Source organism: Plectropomus leopardus, chromosome 11 (genome assembly GCF_026936395.1).
Source record: "Plectropomus leopardus strain MGB_pleo_1.0 chromosome 11, ASM2693639v1, whole genome shotgun sequence".
Lineage (NCBI taxonomy): Eukaryota > Metazoa > Chordata > Actinopteri > Perciformes > Serranidae > Plectropomus > Plectropomus leopardus.
Window position 1 is genome coordinate 20,859,873 of NC_142186.1, and position 21,595 is coordinate 20,881,467.

The window sequence follows — 21,595 nt, forward strand, 5'->3', positions numbered from 1 at the left end:
TTCCAGTAATGTTAGTACTGTGAATGCACAAGTCTTATTTTATTGTAAAGTTACACACATTGTATTGATTTACTCAGCCTGTCTTTGCCCCACTATCACTATCACTATCACGCTACCAGCTGGACAGGGGTGTGAATTATTTAACGTTATGGTAAATCGCCCGCAGTGTTCTAATCTGCCAAAATGTCGGACAGCCTTCAGTTGTTGTTTTTTTGATTGTTTTGTGATTCAGTCAGTGACGGAAAATATTCGCTTCATGCCACCTATTTCTTTATTGTTTAGTCGAGATGTCCCATGATGACATGACTTAGTATCAGCAGATATTCAATATTTCTGGACTCAGGGCCAAAGAATCCTGAACAGGACATTACTTTTATTTAGAAATGGTCGTACTAAATATGTTTTCAAGACAAAAAGCAGACAAAGACTCAGGTGCATCATGGACTTCACATTATGAACATGCTCAGATTTATGGTGAGGTTGCCTCATACAAATTACTTGTATCACAGACCATCACACATGCATTACACATAACTTAAACTGCTGCATGGATGCAAAAACGTAATCCTGTTTGATGATTCAACCTTCAAAGCGAGTTATACTTAAAATCTATGCAACCATCTGCCATGTCACGATAAAGCCAGGTGCACAAGGTTTAGACAGCCACCTTTCAAAGGCTTCCTTCTTTACTTCAGCTACATAGGTATAACACGACCATGGACACAGCAAAGGTTTTGCCCACTTGAAGGAAAATAGCTGCAGTAGAAGTGAATGTTGTCGGGAGCTGCTCATACTTTTTTTTATCTTGTTCTGCGAAAACAAAACTGAAAGTATAAACTAGTACGGTGCATGTTCTATTTCATGGTCCTGAGGCATTTTGTGACCCTCCCTTCATCAAAGCCCAACAATGTCAATGAACGCGATGCTTCTGTTCTGCTATTTGAGATCAAGACAGCTATGCTGCCCTTGACATATGAGTGGGCTCTGTGCTTGTAGTGAGAATAGGCCTGATAGAGGAACAGAGGAAAACGTAGGCATTGTAAAGGATGATTTAACATGAGCAGAAAGCTGGAACTGGCAATGCACCAGCAAAGTTCAATGTTGCAACTAACACAAAAAAAGGGGTGATGAAATGAAGATGTGAAATGGCTCATGTGAGTGGGAGTAAGTGGGAGGTAGATAGACAAAGAAATTGGGTTAGATCCAGTCAAGAAAATTTGGGACAACTACCTCCAAGAGAATCAAACAGGACATAAGAGAGTGAGGAGGAGTGAACCAGGGAAGCAAAATCAGATTCAGACTTGTGGCCAATCATCCTGACAACACACTGCAGAGAAAAAGGACAGAGTGTTTTCATGCTGAGAGGGGTTTACAGCCTCTGGTGTGTTTGGAAAGGACATGGTACAGGGCATGTTGTCCTGCTTTTTGTCGTGCTCTTTCCTTTATCTTCCCATCTTACTCTTCCTTGGACAGGTGTCTAAAAAACAGTTTTTACTTGGCGAGCAGCACTGACAGGGTTTTTTTTTCTGTCCGTCTGTCAGAAGGCTGTCTCTCTCCTCTTTCAACTCTGCACGTCCAGAGAAGATCGAATGTGAGATTGCAGGGCAAATTCCCCCATGAGTGCTAGAGGCATGATAGAACCGTGAATGGTAGCAGTTCGGATGAAGCCAATGCTTCTGCACAAACAGAATTTCAATCACAGCTGCAGGTGCGTGTGCCTGCTCTCAATCAATTAATGATGGCCACTTAAAGTGATAGTTTGTGTTTTTTGAAGTGGTGGAGCGAGGCTGTATGAGGTTCTATCCATAGTCAGTGTAATACCTACAGTAGAAGACCCTAGTTCAGAAAAAGAGACGGGAGTACCACCACAGAAGCTGAGAAATGGACTGCCGTGGATGGGGGCAGCAACAAAGCATATTTTAGCCACCCAAAAAGAAAGCCAAGTTGAAAAAAAAAAAAAAAAAAAAGCCCCATCAGAAAGCCCTTTCTGATGGGGAACTGAAACCGTCTCTGAAACTGTCTCCACCAGAATCTTTCAAATCCTTAAGTCCTTAGAAAATTGTTTTGTGTGAACCATTACAACTGTAGTGGATGTGAAGATCCGTTGACAAAACTGCAATACGTGAAGAGCTGGGATGAAAATTCCACTTAAAAAAAAATAATTTGTAAAAATTAGAGACTGTCAAAAAGCACACATTGCAACCAGTCCTTGAAACTTGATACACACTCCTGGATTTCCTTGATGCAGTGTATTGGTAGAGATTCCTATCAATGTTTAATGGCTCCTTTAGCAGTCCTTCAGAAGGCTATTTTGGGGTATATGCAGTTATGATTGCCTAATTTATTATATTCACTTTCCACATTTAAGGCAAAGTTCCAGCATGAAGAGACGAAGCAAAGAAAAAACTCTCCTAAAGAAAAAGTTGGAAGATGCCAAAAGAACTTAACAAGGATAAGTTTAAGTGCCTTTGTCATAAAATCATCCAACACTCACCCCATCTTTGCCGTAGCCATCTTTTTTCTACATTTATCTTTTCTGATAAGGTAGAGTTAACTGGGTCCATTGAAATTCATTCCTCACTGCTAATGACTCTGTACTCTGATCTCCCAGTTTGATATGGCACCACAGAGTCACTTTATGATGATTTTTCATTTACTCATGAGATAATGAAAAGAAAAGTTACTACTGAAAGACAGCCAAAGAACAATCTGCCCCTGTGTTTCTAAAGGAGAGGGATTGAATTAGTTGCTAGTTAAGAATATGTTACAGGCATATTAGGCAATGACACTAGCAAGAAATATCACTTGCTTCGGGTGAGGCTAAGGGAATAAACGGAAAAGAAAAACGTTCATGACTCAAATTTAATGTGTTTAACAGTGGAGGTCATATTTTCTGTTTATATATGACTGAATGCCTCTTTGTCTAACCTGACATAACAGTTCAACATTGTGTCCATTTCTCATTGGGAGAGGGGTTATTTTAATTTACCCTGGCTAATCAGTAGTAAGACATGCATTCATCCCTCAGATGTAATTTTCAACCAATACCAAAGCTGCAGAAGCAGTTGCAAGGAGCCTCAGGTTTTTCTCATTGCTGGAAAAAATATCCATTGTCATTCGCTTGGGCCGAGTCTTGGGAACAGCTGAGCTGAGCGAGGTATTCCAGATGTCCCTCCCTCCTGCAACATTTTCCAGCTCCTCCTTGGGGATCGCAAGGCATTCCCAGACTCAGGGTCTCCAACCAGTCAGGCGTCCCTGGAAAGCCTCTAATGGGAGGCTGACTGTCATTTTGACTGTTTCACACTCAGCTGCAAACCTCTTAAGAGTGTGCTGGAGGTCACGGTGTAACGAAGCCAACTGAACCTAATCATCGTGTTCTGTTGCTGAATAAAAATGTCCATTAAAAAGTTCTTTATGTGGACTGGCAACAGATTATACAGCTGCATCAATTGCAAACAATTTTCTGTCACTACATCTAATGGATGTAGCTTATAAAGTCAGTTATATTAGCTATAGGAAAATAGTGCCCCATGCCTTATCTCACCCGCTAAAATCTAAATGGTCAACAGTTTCTTCACCAACGGCCATCAATTAGAACAAGACAATGCTACTTGAATCCCTAAACAAATCTAATGAGTGATGACTCAGAGGGAGGAACCAGGCTACTGTCTAATAAAAGCTTCATTTAGCATCATTTATCTGTTCCTGTCATACCACTGAAGTGATGCTGCATATAAATTGGCTCTTGGAACACTGATGACAGGAAATGTAAAGTTTATGAGCATCCATCGGACAACTTCATTGTACTTTTCCACTTTGACGTGACATAAGTGAATCACATCAAACAGCCTCTTTCCTGCCATCCCCACTGAAAAGACACCTACCTCTCTCCCAGACCAAATCACTTGATGAATTGAAGTCTGTATGTAATTGGATGCAATCACATCGCCCCCTCCCTCTCCCCTCTTGCATTCTAATGAGGTCTTAATGGGTCCTTGATTAGAAAAAGGCATGAAAACAGCTGTCAAGGCTGGCCAGGAAATGATGGATCATCCACGAGACTTTGGTGTCCATTAAGGTCTATTCTGGGCCCAATCACAGGTAGGTGAGAAGATGAAACTAAAGTTTTGTAATATTAGTTTCCATCGAGACAATTCCCAGTGGAACTATGATCACCTCAGTCTTGAAACTGACAGATGGCTGATAAAAACTGAGAAGAGGGTCCAGTCTGGGCATGCCAATATTTTGTGGATATCTCACTTTATTTTTGGTAAACCAAAAAAGACATACTGCATAAAAACGCAGCATATCTGGACAATTTATGACTTTCATATCTGCCAATTTATTTGCTCAAATGCACAACAGGTGAGGGCAATGTCAAAAGAATTCAAAGCTGCCATGAGTATCTGAAGGAGGATATGCTTAATAGAAATGGCAGATTCATTATATCAAAAAATAGTGATATTATTATAGCATGGCTTGTCAAAACACAAAGAAGAACCCCACATCAAAGAAAGCCATGCCATGTCTACAATATTAAAACGACTGATACCCCTCTACATCCTGGCCTCTGGCACATGTCATGCCACATTTACTGTAAACATGAGCTGCAAACTGAGGAAAAAGAAAAAAAAACATTAACACTAGCCTCCAAGTCATTATTACAAATGGGATGTGGGGATTTTCTGTGCAGTGAGAGCTCAGACTTTATATCAATTTTCACTCATCAAGCTGACAGTTTTGGCTGTCAATATTAAAGCTGTTAGTAGCGTTTAAAAATCATTTATAGATTTTCATACCCACACCAAATAGCCAACAGTTTTCAAGGCTGGTTAAGGAATGCATGCTCAAAAGAAGAGCCAACATTTCTGGTCAAAAGGAGAAACACACCTGCTTTTAAACATTGTAACACTGCATAAATATCTCAACACCAACCTTTTCAAAAAGGTGGTTGAAAGAATAAAAGAGGGATGCTGTGTTTGCAAGATCCAAAAAGTTGGCCACCAGTAGGAACCTTTTTTTAAAATCCTATTTTTAAAAAAAGCAAAGTAACAAGTGTCTCCAGCCAATCCACTTTTACATAATTTGGCATGATAAAAAACATATTAGGGCACGCTAATTAGAGTATGCATAGCTGCATGTAGATGGGAGTATCAGTGGAAATATTCACTCAAATATTTCAACAAACATGTTTTAGTGTATTCTTTAGCTGTAAAATGAGAAAGTTCAGTGCTTGGGGTTTTTTTTGGTCACAGACTTCTTATTTTACAGCTAAACAGCACAAAAAAAAATATTTCTGAAAACATTTGTGGCAAGTAATGCAATCTTGATCTTAATCTTGATTCATATTTGCTGAGGTCTGCCTAGTTTAACCACACAAGAGCAGCAACTGACAGGATTCACATCTGCGTTCTGAGACCCGTCGGGTCTGACTGCTTACTTTTGGTGCACCACAGTAGATTCTTGCGAATGCCACGGGAAGCAGTAGGAAGAGGAGAAACAGGCTTTTTTTCAGAGATTATCTGACTCATGCTTTTTCAGAATAAAGTGACAATTTCATTAAATATGACAGTTATTTTCATAAAAGTTACCAGCTGTAGCTTTAAACTGAGAGAAATCAGCGGTTCAAAGTAATAAAAATCTTAATCAAATTTAAATTAAACCATAAAATGATACAGTTCTTTCTGGGGGTTTTTTCAACCATTAATAAATTATATCAGATTTCATGTCAACCCCTCCATGCTGTTCCACCATCCTCCACTGCTTTCACTTGTTTTCCTCAAAGTGACCTGTCAGGCTGGCATATCACAGCCTGTTCTCTCCATAGTGACCCATACATTAAGGGTATGATATCCTTGCATCCATGATGTGCAGATAAAATGCAAGAAAATCCAACAGGGAATAAATGTTTGCCACATAGTCCCTCTGACTCAGGCTTTTATTTATAATTTATGCAAGTAAAAGCACAGAGCTCGCATGAATTGTGAATAAGCATTAATGATTAATAAAACACGATAAGTAGTTCTGAGTTTGCAGCAAATATTTATTCCTTGTTGGCTTGCCATACATGTCTCACCTGGTACATGTACAAATTCATTACATATTTTCTGCCTCAGGTGCACTGGGAAAGTGCAACCAAATTGATTTGCATTAAGCGTTCTAAATAAATCAGGCACTAAGCAGGCAGAAGCTGCACTGGTTGAGTTTTAAAGCATGACAGTACTTCAGAAACTTCTGAGTGAAAGTGTTTAAAATGTTCTAATGTCTGAGAGCTTTCAATAAAACAGCAGCACCCTCACTTTCTACTATAAGCACTGTAAGAAGTAGAAGACAACACTGACATGAGATGCTCCTGGTGGACCTGCAAGCTGAGGAGTCTTACAAAAGAACTAATGAACGGTGGCCCTCAGCTGCTTTATCCCTATAGTTATTCTTAGTCTCGCAGTCACTGATGCCCTATGATGAGAAGAGAAGGCCTGGCAACCGTGGCTTGTATTGTGTGCTGATATTTCAGAGGCAGGTGTAGCCTCTAAAAGCTTATAAATAACCCCCCATCCTTCCATACAATGCTGTGTCCTTGAGTGAGGCCTTCTCTTCTTGTAGTCTCTTTGTGCTTTTAGTCTTTGTCAGTCAGTGCCGCTGGACACACAAATACACACAAAACCATACAACCATGACAACACAGATAATTCTTATAAAAAGGGGGCTTCCTTCAAATTATTTCTAGAGACAAAACAAAATTAAAAAAGACTTTTCAGTACACACACACACAATCATACGGACAGAATGAAACTGATTTTTTTTTTTAAATAAAAAACTGGGCTTTATTCAAGTTCTTGTTATAGCAAATAAGAGAAAACTTTTTAGAGGCACTTAATATCATCCAAACACACACTGCTCTAGTGAACTCTGCCAGACAAAGTACCCTGTTTAATGAGACAGAACAGTGGACAAGTTCCAGGATCTAATCAAAGATCATTGTAAATGGAGGCAAGGAGCAAGAACAAGAAGAATACAAAAGGGGGATAGTGCAAGGACCAGTTCGAATCTAATCACGTAGGACGAGAACAGCAACAACTACTAATAGAGATACTGGTCCTGTAAACAACTTGAGCCAATGTACAGTAATTAAGCAGTAATGTATGGCACGGTGAAGAAAAAATATATATTAGGGGTGTAAAAATATAATAATCTGGATCAATTTATCAACTCAGTGGTCAACAATTCAATGTCATCTATGCCAAGTGGAAAAATTGAAATTGTCATCTTCAGGATACGCCTATATTTTGAAATTTCTGAAATGGTACATATCTGTAACCACTTCTGTCCAAGCACACCTCCTTCTTAAACATTCAAAGACTGCTAGGGCCCTGGCACCGAGCAGACAACGGCAAGCTGCCAAAACAAAGACAAAGAGTATATTTACTAATCATATTATATTGTTTGTAGAGCCCCTGAATTGTTTCTAATCATATTACAGCAGACTTTGTGATATTTGCAGTTAGGTATTGCTTTCTGAGGAATCGATCTAATATTGTATTGCAATAAAAGTATTATATAGTATATATAATCTCTAAGCATTTGGTACTCAGTAGTGTTGTAATGGTACTAGAATTGATAACTTTGATACAATGCCTTGAAAAATATCAATATTACATATAATTTTCAATACCACAGGGAAAAATTGATATTGAGGACATAAAATACATTTCTTTCATTTAAAGATTAATATAACAATGCTATAACTTGATAATAATGAATTTTCGTATTTTTTGGTTAGTAGCAGAGAACAGCAGAATGGAAAAAAGTATTAACAATAAGAGAGAGCCAGAAAACTGGTACAAGTGTATCAAATATGAGTATTGTAGCTGTTTCAAATAGAATCTGTATCAATTCACTCAGTACTTCAAACAAAGCACAGCTGGAGCTGATGGGAATGTCATTACTTTAGTCATGCAGTATTGGACAAATTAAAATGATGACCGAATGATGGCACTTTATAAAAAGTCACAATGATCACAAAAGTAAGAAGAATGTATTCTCTGGGAACCACAAATATCTGTAATAGGGATGGACGATAATATCAGCACGTCATATTGGCAGATAACGGCTTAAAATGAATATGGCATCAGTCTGAAATTAACATTTCTGCCAGTGTAAATTGTCTTACTTTCACTGGTAAAAAAAGGTCAATTTTGCTTTGGTTTTGGCCATTGTCAGGGTTGTGTTAGGCAAAGCATCATCCAAGATCTGTTAAAGTAGGACGAATTCTACAGCTTTGTGTTAAAGGTTTTACATATGAATAAATATTTTACATGTAACCTAATAGTTTTATTGTTTTGCCCAAAGAATGTGTACATTTTGAAAAGCATTGTATTTTATGTCTGCATCTACCACCAGTGAGCTGTCATGATAAGAGTAGGTGTAATATGTTAATTCCACTAAAGGAGAGACTCAACGCTCTCAGTAATTAGGTGGAAAAACATATGCGCATATATCATTTTCAACATCAGCAATCGGCCAAAATGAGTCCGAAAATAACGGCATATCAATATCACCAAAAATTCAATATCATGGATCCCTACTTGGCACCCAATTTCATGTAATCCATCCAATACATGCTGAAATAAAACTGCCATCCCTAGATATACTACAACAGCATCATTACATACAAGTTATATTCAAAATGTGTTCATACCAAAAAATGAGGGAACATTAAGAACAGATTATATGTAGGAGAAATACAAGAAAGATGGGAGGGGTAGCGGAGCAGTGAAGAGGAGTTAGAGTAATAAAGTAAAAGATAACAGCAGGATCAGGTGATAGTCTCAGGTGTTACCTCTACTATTATTAACCTCTTGCTTTTTACAGTCTGTGGTCAGATTTTTAATAAGGAGGAATCAAATGGTCCGAGTCTCCCTCTCAGACTCATCTCCTACTTAACAGCTGACTTGTTCCTTCCCTTTCATTTTTCATTCAGATTTTCCTCTCCTTTTCTCTCTGACTTCTTCCCTCTCTCCCCAAAGCCCTCAGTCCCTTCTCCTGTCACGCTTGTCATTTCCTAGCATTTAATTTTTTCATTCTTTGTGCCCAGGTGGGATGGTGCTGAGAGGGCTGACATAAATATATATTTCTTTTAGTGACATTTATTGAGCAGCGTAGTTTCACCGCAGCCTGTTGTTCTCCTGAGGCCGTTCCAGCTGTTCCTTTCAGCTGCTCGGGTCATTTGGTCCGGCCTCTCTTATTCTACAGTCTTAGCTGCTTGTCCTCTGAGCTGTCTGTAAATCGATCTGGCGAATGGAAATGATCTGCGTCTGTGTGTGTGCGCCAGTGGTGGGTTTGTGTGTCCTTTTAGGACTGAGTGCGGTGTGTGTTTGAGTGTGTGTGTACACATGGGAGGTGTCATCGGTCTATATTTACCAACTTAAAAATGAGAGAGCATTGTGCTGTCCACATTCTTGGCACTGAAGGACACTTTTTGTCCAGGGTCACACTCACCACTTCATCATAGAGACAGAAGTAAGGTAGAGGCAGACAGATACACAGGGAGAGGTGAGACAGAAAGACTGAAGAAGCTTTTAAAGGAGAGAGACAGACAGGCCGACAGAAAAGGAAGTGGGATATATCCGTCCTACACATCTTTGTCACCCAGAGGACTTCACCTGTTCCTTTAAAGAAAGCGTGAGTGAGATTCCCTTTTACTCAGCCTTCATCTAGATCTAACCCAAATGACATACAGCTTTTTTTTGCCTTTCATCGGTTCAGACAGGTTGCTGACGCATTAGTGTGTGATAACCCCCACTGACATTAAAAAAATCACAACACATAGCCTGAATAAAACGCACACACTGTGCCTCCACAGTACGTCTGCATAATGCTGTTAATTATTATTCTTTATTTGAATTGTCAAAAAGGCTTCTTTTCTCTTGTTGTTTCTCCAGCTAGTTTAACTTCTTAATGGTCTTGTCTTTTGATGGCCTCAGTGGATGTATCTTTTAATTGCTCACTGGGGATGGCATAAAGCAAGCTCCTGACATGTTCAGACAACGGTTTCCCCTTCAACGAATAGAATAGTAAATCATTTGTCTCCTTGTTCCTCTGTTGATACAGTTTGGGGTTTTGTCCGTTATTATCACAAACCTGGAAACCGAGCTCTCAATTCACTCCGAAAACTGCACTGTGTAGAAAAGAGCACAGCTTTGCTTTGGTCCCTCCAGGGGCCCGGGTTCCAGACCTACCCATGGAGACTGATCAATTTTAATGTGCCAGAGGTCGACCTTCCATTAACAGCGTTCAAACAAACCTCTCTCCTTGCAATACAGTGAACTGCAACAAAAGAAACAGGGGAATCAGTTGGCCCACTAGCCTATTAGCCTGTAAGCTAACATTCTGCTGTTTTCCACAATGTAATTGAAGGAGATGAGAAGAAATCACAAATCGCACTTGTTCATAGTGCTAAAACAGGTGGTTGCTATTGGGATTGGGTGAATGAAGCTATCGCTCAGGCGCGACCCAATTCTGTTTGTTGTGCACATTCTGCATTCACTTCCCCAGAGCAGCCGCGTGATTAATGATGGTCAGGGTGAGGGCAGCAGCAAGGCGGACCTCAACTGATGAATTATTAGTGGCTCAACAGCCCACAAAGGGGTGATTCATGTGACGTGGGACGAAAACACACCTTTTCTTTACACCTACAACTAAAACCACACTGGACTCAAATGAAAAAAAAAACAAAAAAACTGCACCGTGTTTGGTACATAATGACTAACTGAGTAAAGGCAGATAATACAACAGCTAGAATAGTCCTGTGAGTTTGGAAAATGACTTCACTTTACTGTAATGCAGCCATTAAAATAAAAAATACAACACTTGAGATGTTACACAAGCCAAAATCAAAGACAATATCTAGTCTCATGTTGTGTCTCTAAAGCTTTTGTCTGCAGCTTGCAAGCCATCTTGCCTAGGTGTCAAGTAGAGCTGGGTGATAAATAACAAAACGGCAAGAACAGTCTGGTAAGTTCAGAAAATTAAATCACTTAACTGAAAAGCAGCCTTAAAAACCAAGAAAAGACAACACTTACAATATTACAATATCCAAAATCCGAGACAATTTCTGGTCTCATATCATGATATTGATATAATATCGATATACTGTCAAGGCCTGAATAGCATGTCTGTTGACATTATAGGCCATCACATTATGGGTTATTTTAAAGCTGAGCTGGTAGGTCAATTCATCCCCCCAAAAAACATAAAAATGCCAATATATTACTGATGCACCTTCTCAGATGTGAATCAGGGTTGGAAATTAGCACCAGCCACCAGCCAAATACTGGTAATATTTGCAACTGACTGCTAGATTTGCTTCACTCAGCAGCCAACCAAAACAATGGTAATCTTTTGAGTGGCTGATAGATTTTAGGATCCACCTGTCACAGTGGCAGATGGCCAAAAATTCTCATTTCCAACCCTGATGTGAATATTCAACTCAATCACCAGAATAAATATTGGCATTGTATATTTCTGCAAATAAAGGATATATGACATTTGTACTTTATTACTCAGTGCATATGTTGAAACTTACATTACTTTTCAACAACACTGTGGTTAACTTGTACTGTAGTTAGGTTTACACAGAGAAATACACCGTCTTGGTGGCACAATTACAGCAGCAAATGCTGCCAATGTATCCCTAAACAGCCGGTTTTGTGGCCTGTAGTGGTCTGCAGCTTGTCAGCCGTCTCACCCAAGGTGTCACACCAGCCATCTAACACCTGGTGACAAACTCAGCTCATCTATATGTAATCAGAACTACATTACTTTTGATACCTTGATATGATACATATGAAACATGCAAACGTAACCTATCAATGGTTTGGAGAGACATACAATGCCAACATTTTCTTCTGGCGACTGGACTGTAATATTTGCTGTTTTCTGTGGTCTTCTTGAAAGGGTTGTTGTTGTTGTTGTTGTTGTTGTTGTCTTTGAGTTTTGGACTGCAGTTTGGACAAAAAGGCATGGAAAACAGGTCTGCATTTTTCTGAGATTTATGCACCAACCCATTTATCGAGGATATAATCTTCAGAATAACTAATTATGAAAATAATCATAAATTGAAGCCCTAGTTATTTAAAAGTTCAGTATTTTTCTAAAATGTTTCGAAAAATAACTACATATCCAAAGAATGGGTCTGTTTTTTCTATTTGAGTATTGAATATCAGACACCAATTTTCCTTTTCAAAGTGCATTAATGATCGAAACCCACTTATGGTGAGTGTGTTTGGCGCTCCTTTGCAAATGAGAGTCAGGAGGCTGACATGAGTTTGATGAATGATTCTGTTGATCCAAGATGTAATTGCAGCAGATATTGATTCAGAAGCATTATGTTATTAGCGGCACCCTGCTCTGTCTTTGGGTTGCTCGTCCCAAAACATTTCAAGATATCAGACGACTTGCACTTGTTTTGATAGCACTAATCTGTCAGGGGGATAAATAGTGCAGTATGAGGTCCCATCTGAATACAAAGCACAATATAAATAGTTGTGTCTCTTGCCATGGTTGAAGTGTCTACAGTGTAAAGTGGTCATTAATTTGGCAGCTCAGTTGCACTCAATATGAAGCATACAGCTTTGAGCTGGCTACAACGCCTTTAGTGTCTGATTTGACTCCCATTGACTCTGTATCACACTGCCTCCTACACATCTCTGCATCCTCACTCCAAGCCTCCCCTCTCTCCACAGGTGCCAGTTGAGAGGTTACCATGGAAACCAGGACAGTGATGCAGCGAGAGCAGGAGGAGCAGTCGTCCCAGATGTCTCACAGCATGCAACTGTCCTCCCAGATCAAAAAGAAGACCTTCTCTTCCAGGTGCAAACATGCTCTACTGACATCAGTGGTGGAAGAGGTTTTCAGATCATTTAGTTTAAGCTACAGTCTGTAACTTTTATGAAAACAACGTTTTGTCATATTTGATGAAACTGTCACTATATCCAGAAAGTGCTGCATAGTCTGTTAAAAAGAAGTCTGTTTAAAAAAAAAAGGTTCTTCCTCCTCCTCCTGCCTCTAAAGGTGTTTGCAACAACCTATCAGAGCTAAGGAGTCTTTGAAGTAGCTGTCAATCTATCATGTCAATCACTGCTTGAGTATTGCAGTGACATTTGACAGCGCAGATTAAATATGAATCAAGATTCTGTTACTACATTGTGTTTTTCTCCCCTAAAAATGTTTTCAGAAACAAGTTTTAGTGTACTGTTTAGCTGTAAATTAGAATGTTTGCTCCAGTCTCTTAATGTTTCTGAAACAAAAATGTTTCTGTAACAACTGCGTTGTGGTCAAACTGTTAAATGCACTACAAGGAGGCAGAGGAACACCTTTTTTTAAAACTGGTTTTCTGTCCCATTCTCCACTGTGTGGATATAGTTACATTAATAGCAAATCTGACAAAAAGTTATTTTGATAAAGGTTAGGTTATAAAGGCTAGTACAGCTTTAAATTCAAGTATCAGTAGAACAAAGTACTTCACAACCACATACTACACCACACCACCTCACAGTAAAAGCCCTGTAAATGTTTGTTTATAAAGATTTACATCTTCAAGGAACAAATGGGCTTGGAGCTCAGTGTCACAGATAACTCGGAAAGTATTAAGGGACAGACAAGTGCATTACTGGTTTTGGCCATTTCATGAGATTTGTTACCAATAACTGAAATGTAAAAGATCTCCAACCTAATCCTTTAAGTAACACTCTGCATAACTTTAATAAAGTAATTAAGGATAAAATCTCTGAGTTTCCAACTACAACAGTTTAGGGGAGTGACTGTAAATGGATTTACAGCGACCAAGGCTACATTCACAAAGTGACAGATGTTTGATGATTGTACTTCTGTCCTGAAACATCTCACACTGCAACCAATAACATCACACACAGAACAACAACAAAAAACACTGCATCTGCACTACAGGCATTTGGGGTAGTTGGTAGGTCAGATTGCCTCATTCTGCATATTAATTAGCCATGTGCTTCTTTTTGGGAGTGTGTATTGTATTTTCAGAAAAATACTGAGAAATTTGTTTTCAGGATAACAGGCTGCTGTACAAAAGGGGTCTCAGTCCACTAGCTCTATAAGCAGCTACTGCTGGTAGTTCCTGTGGAGAGAGAGCTGTGACTTTGACCAGGAGAGGAGTCAGGAGAGGTGGGCTGCGATGTGAAGGGTTTCACTGAGGAACATTTCCTCCAAACTTAAGTAAGGGCGACATTCCAATATCTCTGTCTGCGCCTCACGACAATACTGTCTCACATGTATCCAAGCTGTCACAATCAGAAAGTGTCTGGCAATTGGGCTTTGTTGGCCAGTGACTAGGCCTGTATTTGAGGCCAGCACAGATCGTGACGTATGACATGGAAAAAGCATGGATGTATGGGAAAAACACACATGAATTCTGATATGACCGCACAAAGGTCACATGGTGATCAGCTATGTAAAAAAAAATGGAAATCTGTATTCACACTACTTTGCATTTGTTTGTAATGAAAACATACCCTAAGCACAATAGTCAATGATGCATAAAAGGTGGCTGTTGGGGGAGGACAAGAAACATTTGGCTCATTTATTTTTACCACCTGTATCATAGTTTTCTTGGTCTGCAAAACTGATCTGCATTCCCCTCACCTTTGGGACAACACTGCTCCTGTATTTCCTGCCTGAAAGGAAGCTGTATAATTGCGGGTATTATTCAGTAGTGGCTTGAAAAGTTCATCTTGTAACACTTCAACACTGAAAAACATAATGTTTATCTTTAAAACTCATCAAGTCTCATGTTCAGTCCTTAACCCTGAATGTAATTAAAACAAGAGGAAAATTCTGCCAACAAGTTAAGATAATTCAGTTTTATTTCCAGTGTAGCATCTCTTGTTTCAGGCATTTTTCAGAAATTACTTAAATATCGGATAAATGGCACTTGAGGCTACAAAATTCGTGAAAAAAAGCTATTAATACCAAAACCAAGTGAATTATCTCACCCTCACAAGCTAATTTATTCATTTGTTTAAAAAACTTATGCTGGATTAATGGATTAAGTTGCATATTAAGACTAAGATTGTTTTGCAATAAACCTACATCTCACCAATAGCAGAGAACATTTCCAGTATCAGAAAAAAAGATTGTTCTGTGATGTTTAAAGTTTCTGCCTTAAATGTTTGTTTTTAGAAACACTAAAGTAGTTCATTTGATTTGTGTTGTGTTGTATAAACTGTCATGGTTGATCACACAGTTGGAGGATGGCAAAGTATTTATTAAACAGAAACATATGGCAGGCTGGTTATTCTGAGCTCAGTGAGACATTACATCCACCCAAGTATACCCTGCGGGCCACTGGTGGTAGCTGCTTGCACAACACATTCACATACAGTATTCACAAACAGTCTGTGTCTGGTATTAAGATGCCTCTGGTTGGAGATGAATTCACTGCCTCAAGATTACACTTTAACACAGTGTTTCTAAATATGTTAATAATGTTATATTTCAGTGTTTTTCTGCAAAACCTTAATCTGATGGTATTACAGGAGTTTTCAGCATGCTTCAGTAGTGAAGATACACACACACACACACAGTATCACTGCAGCATCAAGTGTCAAGCCTAGAAAAAGGGACGTGTTCCAGTCAACCAGTGGCTTGAAAGACAAACACAAACAGCAGCAGATGGGATTGCAATAATGCAAACAATTTGAGACAGAACAGCCCTCAAAATAAGCAGTGAAACAGTGACCCGTCAGATTAAAAAAGGAAACAGGCAGCAGCTTACTTTTAATGTCAGTGTGATACATGAACTGTCTCCACTTTTTCCTGGAGGGAGGTCTGAGATATGATGGTATGGTCAAAGTTAATCCCTGACCTTGGAAACAGCAGCTGACAAAACAATCCAAGATCAAGATTAAACTTTGAACTTCAACTTTTACGCAAACACAGACAAGAAAAATATTAAAGGGAATTCTTCAGCCTGGCTGCTATTTCCTCGTTTTGTTTTACTCAGCAACTAGTGATAACAATGATTTTTGAAACTAGTCTAGTATTGAGGAAGAGCTGCAGCTGTGAAGCAGGCTGCAATGTGATCCATCATGGCAATAGTGCACCATCAATGTCCACTAAAAATGCTTGTTTTTGCCACTGACAGGCATGAAATGTTTCTCTTTAACTTCAGCTTGACGTGTTCTGTTTGGTATTGTGTCTTACCAAGTCTTGCTCAAGGAGAAGTCTCATGAGAGTTGACTTGTAGCAGGAGGACAGTAACAAACAGACTACAAAAATGTTTTATTTCTCTGTAGGGTCCTTGTCAGACACTGATAACAAGTTGAACCTGTCAGAGGCAAATACTAGTACTTTTAGATAAAGTGCAAAGTGCATGATTGCCCTGAAGGATTACAATGCAAACTGTTTCACAGTTGTTGACTGCAATGCTCTTGCTCAATACTACATCAATGTTTAAAAGTGTTGTACCCATTAGTCACTGAGGGCATTTTCATTTTCGGTACGACTCATTCGTTCCACACCCCTCTTGCTCAGCTGTCACATGAGTTATGTTGTTTCATACCTGGGTACACTTGTGTCATCATTTAAAGTGAAAAGGGCACCACAGACAGACATTGAAACCGTTTAGACTGTCATCAGTGAGGATCACCTTTTCAAGTGGATTCAGGCAAGGATCATTGTACTGTACCACAGTACTGTACTCAGTGTTCACATTAATCAAATAAACTAGACTTTGGGGTCAAGCGTACCAGATCCGGGCCCAGGTTACTGATGTGACAGTGCCCTTAGACACAACAACATTGGAAAATAGGGTTTAGGTGAAAGAAACACCAAAGTCTTCTTATAGGTGCTCAGAAAAAAATGGAAATCTGAGCTTCTAAAATTCCATGACAGCTGGGCTGTTGATGAAGATTACGTGGCATGAATAAAAGCTACAGGAAAGCTACTCTGTGGAGTGTGAGATAAGTTTCACCCAACACATATTCTGTTTCTTGTGATGTTACATTCTTGCTTAAAATGTTTCTGTAAGTCAGCCTATTTGCTGCTGTTCAAGCCACTGACTTTATAGCTTAAGATGATTTGGTACTATTACTCAAATACAATATCAGCAATGTAACAGCCTCTTCCATCATCAAGGAGGATAGTGGTGTCTCTTTCTACACCTGCACACACTGAGTCACTGTAGCAGAAGACATGTAGAAAAAGAAGAAAGAAAAATCACACGGCAAGCACACCAGTGTTCCCAGATGGTTCCAGTGAAATCTAATAGAAATCAATTCTAGACCTGCCCTAATAGTCTCAAGTCAAATTTGCCTCCATTTTCACAGCCCCCTGCTGCAGTGCATTATTAAATTAGGCTTACATGGGGGTCTGCAATCTCTATTGCAGTATAAAGGGAATTGGACCCATTTTTCTCCTTAGGGTTGATGGAGATAAGCAATTATTCTATCAGGGATAGTTCAGTCCAACTTAAGGTTCATCTCGCTCTTTGTTAGAAACAAACGAGAAAGAGAGGGCGGGTGCATTGTGAAATTTATACTTAGAGCATCCTCAGTGGGAGGACACTCAAATTTATCTTCATGTTAGACTCAACAAAGTGGTCCCTGGGTTTGTTTAGCAAAGAAATCACCAAAAAAGAACAGTACTGTTCATAGAGCTGAGTTTTAGGTATTGAACTATTCTAGTACTAGTACTAGTTGTTGACACACACACAACACTGAGGGCAGACCATCCAGTGCATCTTAGTTTACATCAAGTTAATATTTTGAGGAAGCATGTTTTTTATGAACACATAAATGCTCAACTTCCATTCTCCAGCACACCGCAGCAGTTTCAGCACCCTCATTAGTGTCTGTTTGCTTTTGTGGGTGCACGTGTGCATGTTCCTGTTTATATGCATGTTGTGAGTGTTTGAGTCCCTGTGTGTATATATCTGTGGGCTGTATTTGAGCGATACTGGCCAGCCGTAGGCTCTGCACTGCATTATTCAACGGCCCGAGCCTCTCAACACACACTCAAAGGGAACCTAAACAAAGGAAAAGAGAAAAATAAGACGGCAAAAGCAGAAGTTGTCCTCTGAATGGGGAAATTTCCCAGCTTAGAAAACAAAAGAAAATGAGAAGTCATGTCAATTTGCATTGTTATTTGTCATGTGGCATGTTGAAAGCAATGCCTGAGGCTGGATGTTAGCGGCAACGGTAGTTGGGGGTGGTGTAGTACACACCTGGGTAAATAAACAGTTCTGGCACACAAACTATGAATCTTCTGTTGCATTTATCCGTTTCAAAAGATCTGTGCTGTACTTTAATATACTTTACTTTAACGTCAGGCAAAGCATGCTAAAAATATAAATTACACATGAAAAACAAGGGAAGCATTCAAGTTAAAATATCCTCTGACTGTGTTTGTAATTACTCTTGTTAAAAGGGCAACAGTCATCTCTGGATTAAGGAGGAGCAAAAATTAATGCATCTCTTATTACAAAAATGCCTTTCATTCCCTCAAGTGACCTTGTTGCTAACAACAAATGCCCCTCTCCTGTTTATGGGGGTGCACATAGATAAGGTCAGCTCAGTTTATAGTTGGTGCTTTAAATTGAGAGCTTGTGCTTTAGTGTAGACTTACTCGTGTGTGCCTGTTGTCTGTATGTGTGTCTGCATGACTATGATGAAGAGACTAATTTAAAAGGTCCTGCAGAAAGAGACAGCAGCTGTCAGCGCTTGTGATTTAGAATCACTTTACCGTATGTGTCCAGTGACTGCTTTGTATGTTAAGTTCATCATGTTCAGTTTGTGTTCCAGTTCATCAACTGGAACACACACAGCCAACAGTTGACACAGACACATTGTGCATTAAAAACTAAACACTGCAGATAATTACATGCTATGATGCCACAACAATAACAATTGCCACTGTACCATGAACAACCTATTGGTTCAGATCCAAAACCCTTTGGCTCATAAACACCCCACTGTCATTGTTTGCTTACACCCGCACGTCAGCAGCCCCTGTTCCTCCTGATTATATAAGCTCCCTGTAGACAATAGCATGTGTATTTGTACACCAGTGAGTAAAAGGGGAACACTGACAGAGCAGAAGCAGCTGATGAAGGTCATAACATTTCTCAAACTTAAAGAGAACAGGTCACACACTAGGTTGGTGGTGGAGGAGGTATTTTTTTTTACTCAAGTAAACATACAAATACCACAAAGTAAAATAAAGTATCAAAAGTAGAAAAACATACCCTGTGACTGGTATACTATAACTGACCATTGGGTTATTATCACCGACTCATTAATGTAAAAGTCGTTGTAGATGGTTGAGTAGGAGCTCATATTAACTAATTATATTTTATCATCTATTTTATCTGCTGATTATTTACTTCATTGATGAATCATTTATTTATTTGTAAAAATTGTGAAAAGAGTCAGTCAAATGAAGTCAGAATTAAAGACATGAAATGTTTTTACGTAAAAAAAATTATACACTCATTCTGAGTTTGATGCCTACAACACATTGCAAAATATTGGGACAGGGGCAACAAAACAATGAAAAAGTTGTGGATTGCCCAAAAACACCTGTTTGAAACACGAATAGTGCAAGGTTCACCACTTTGTGAAAAACTGCATGGGCAAGTAGTCCAACAGCAGAAAAACAATGTTTCTCACAGCACAATTGCAAGGGATTTAGGGATTTCACCATTTACAATCCATAATATCATCAAAGGATTCAGAGAATCCAGAGAAATTACTGCAAATAAGGGGTAAAGCTGGAAATCAACACTGAATGCGCATGACCTTTGATTCCTCAGGCTGCACTAAAAACCGACATGATTGTAATAAAGGATATTACTACAAGTGCTCAAGAAAACTATAGGAAAACATTGTTGGTAAACACAGTTCATCACTACAAATGCAAATTAAGACTCTATCTTGCTAAGTGAAAGCCATTTATGAACAACATTCAGAAACGACAACGGTTTCTCTGGACCCAAGCTCATCTGAGATGAACCTGTACAAAGTGGAAAAGTGTACTGTGATCTGATGAATCCACATTTTACATTGTTTTTGGAAATCATGGACGTTGCACTGCTTATTTCAGCAAGATGATGCCAAACCACATTCTGCACGAGTTACAACAGCATGGCTTCACAATATGAGTGCAGGTATTAGATTATGATTAGTGTCCAGACTGTCTCCCATTGCATATGTGTGGTACATTATGAAATGCAAATCACGACAAAGGAGACCCAGACTGTTGAGCAACTGAAGTTGTATATCAAGGAAGAGTGGGAAAGAATTTCACTTTCAAAACCTCAACAATCCATTTCCTCATTTCCCAAATGCTCACTGAGTGTTGTTAAAAGAGAATTTGGTATAACACAGTGGTAAACATGCCCCTGTCCCAACTTTTTTGGAACTAGTTGCAGGCATCCAACTCAGAATGAGTGTGTATTTACAAAAAACAATAAAGTTTATTAGTTAAATACAGCAAAGAACAAATACATGAAATATCTTGTTGAAAAGGATTTGCAAATCGTTGCATTCTGTTTTTGTTTATGTTTTACGCAGCGTCTCATTTTTGGGGGAGTTGGGGGTTGTACTGAATTGCAGTACTTGAGTAATTGTTCGTGGTGACATTCCACCACCGAGTTAGGCTTTTTACCACACGCATGAGAGGTAACTAGTAGACAGATCAGATAAAATACCTTAAAAACATTGCCCCATGGGTTCCTGTTAGAAAACAAACTGAAGAGAGTACACATACAGTTTATGCCCAACAGCAGCTGTGCAACACAAAACCGCAGCCAGCACTGACAGTGCTACCATTGTAGATGACTTAACTCTCATCTCTTGCTTGTCAAGAAAAGATGGTTGAAATTACAATACATTCACATCTGAATCTGCAAATCCCATTGTTATACTTCAGAAAACACTGTAGTGCATGTTTATACTGTGCAGTGACAAATCTGCTGTGCCACACAATGAACCACATTTTGTGGCTTACCCTGAGCTGCACAGATTGACAGAGGGTATTAGTGTGATACTGAAAGCGTATTTTAAAGAGGATCTGTCTTTCACGGAATCTCTCCTCTTTGTGGTTTATGTTGTTCTGTTTGATTTTGGTTTGTCAATGTTTACCTTGCTAGTTCTTCACAACAGAAAGAGAGCAGATACAAAATATCCATTAAAGTTGTTCTCAGTCTGGGGATAAGAGTTGTCAGTTTTAAACAGAATCCCTGGAGTGCTTGAATAAATGAAACCTCATGCATATAATGTTTGCCCACATTAACCGGAGCTCTCTCTGATGTATGGCCACTTCTGCTGTTCAGACAGAGAATGGGAGAACCACTGCTGCTTTCTAGTGGCAGAGGAGAGTACTGGTCTGATGAACTTGAGATTGGTAATGTGCCAAGGACCATGACAAAACAAATAGGCATGCTAATGTGAACACTCAATCCTTCCATCAACAAATAAATAACTGTGAAGGATGACAAGGAAAAATGTCTATTTTTCAATCTTTCACCTGTGTCATCTGATTATATGCAAGCTATCTTGTGTTAATC

The 21,595-nt window shown here is 39.1% G+C and overlaps 1 protein-coding gene across 1 annotated transcript in view; it reads left to right on the forward strand.

Moving 5' to 3' along the window:
- Nucleotides 1-9,531: 9,531 nt before the first annotated feature.
- Nucleotides 9,532-21,595, forward strand: part of myom3 (myomesin 3) — a 79,356-nt gene continuing 67,292 nt past the window's right edge. The window contains exons 1-2 of the mRNA XM_042490301.2: nt 9,532-9,681; nt 12,744-12,870. Of these exons, the coding sequence (XP_042346235.2) occupies nt 12,764-12,870 (107 nt within the window). The 5' untranslated portion in view covers nt 9,532-9,681; nt 12,744-12,763. The remainder of the gene's footprint in view (nt 9,682-12,743; nt 12,871-21,595) is intronic.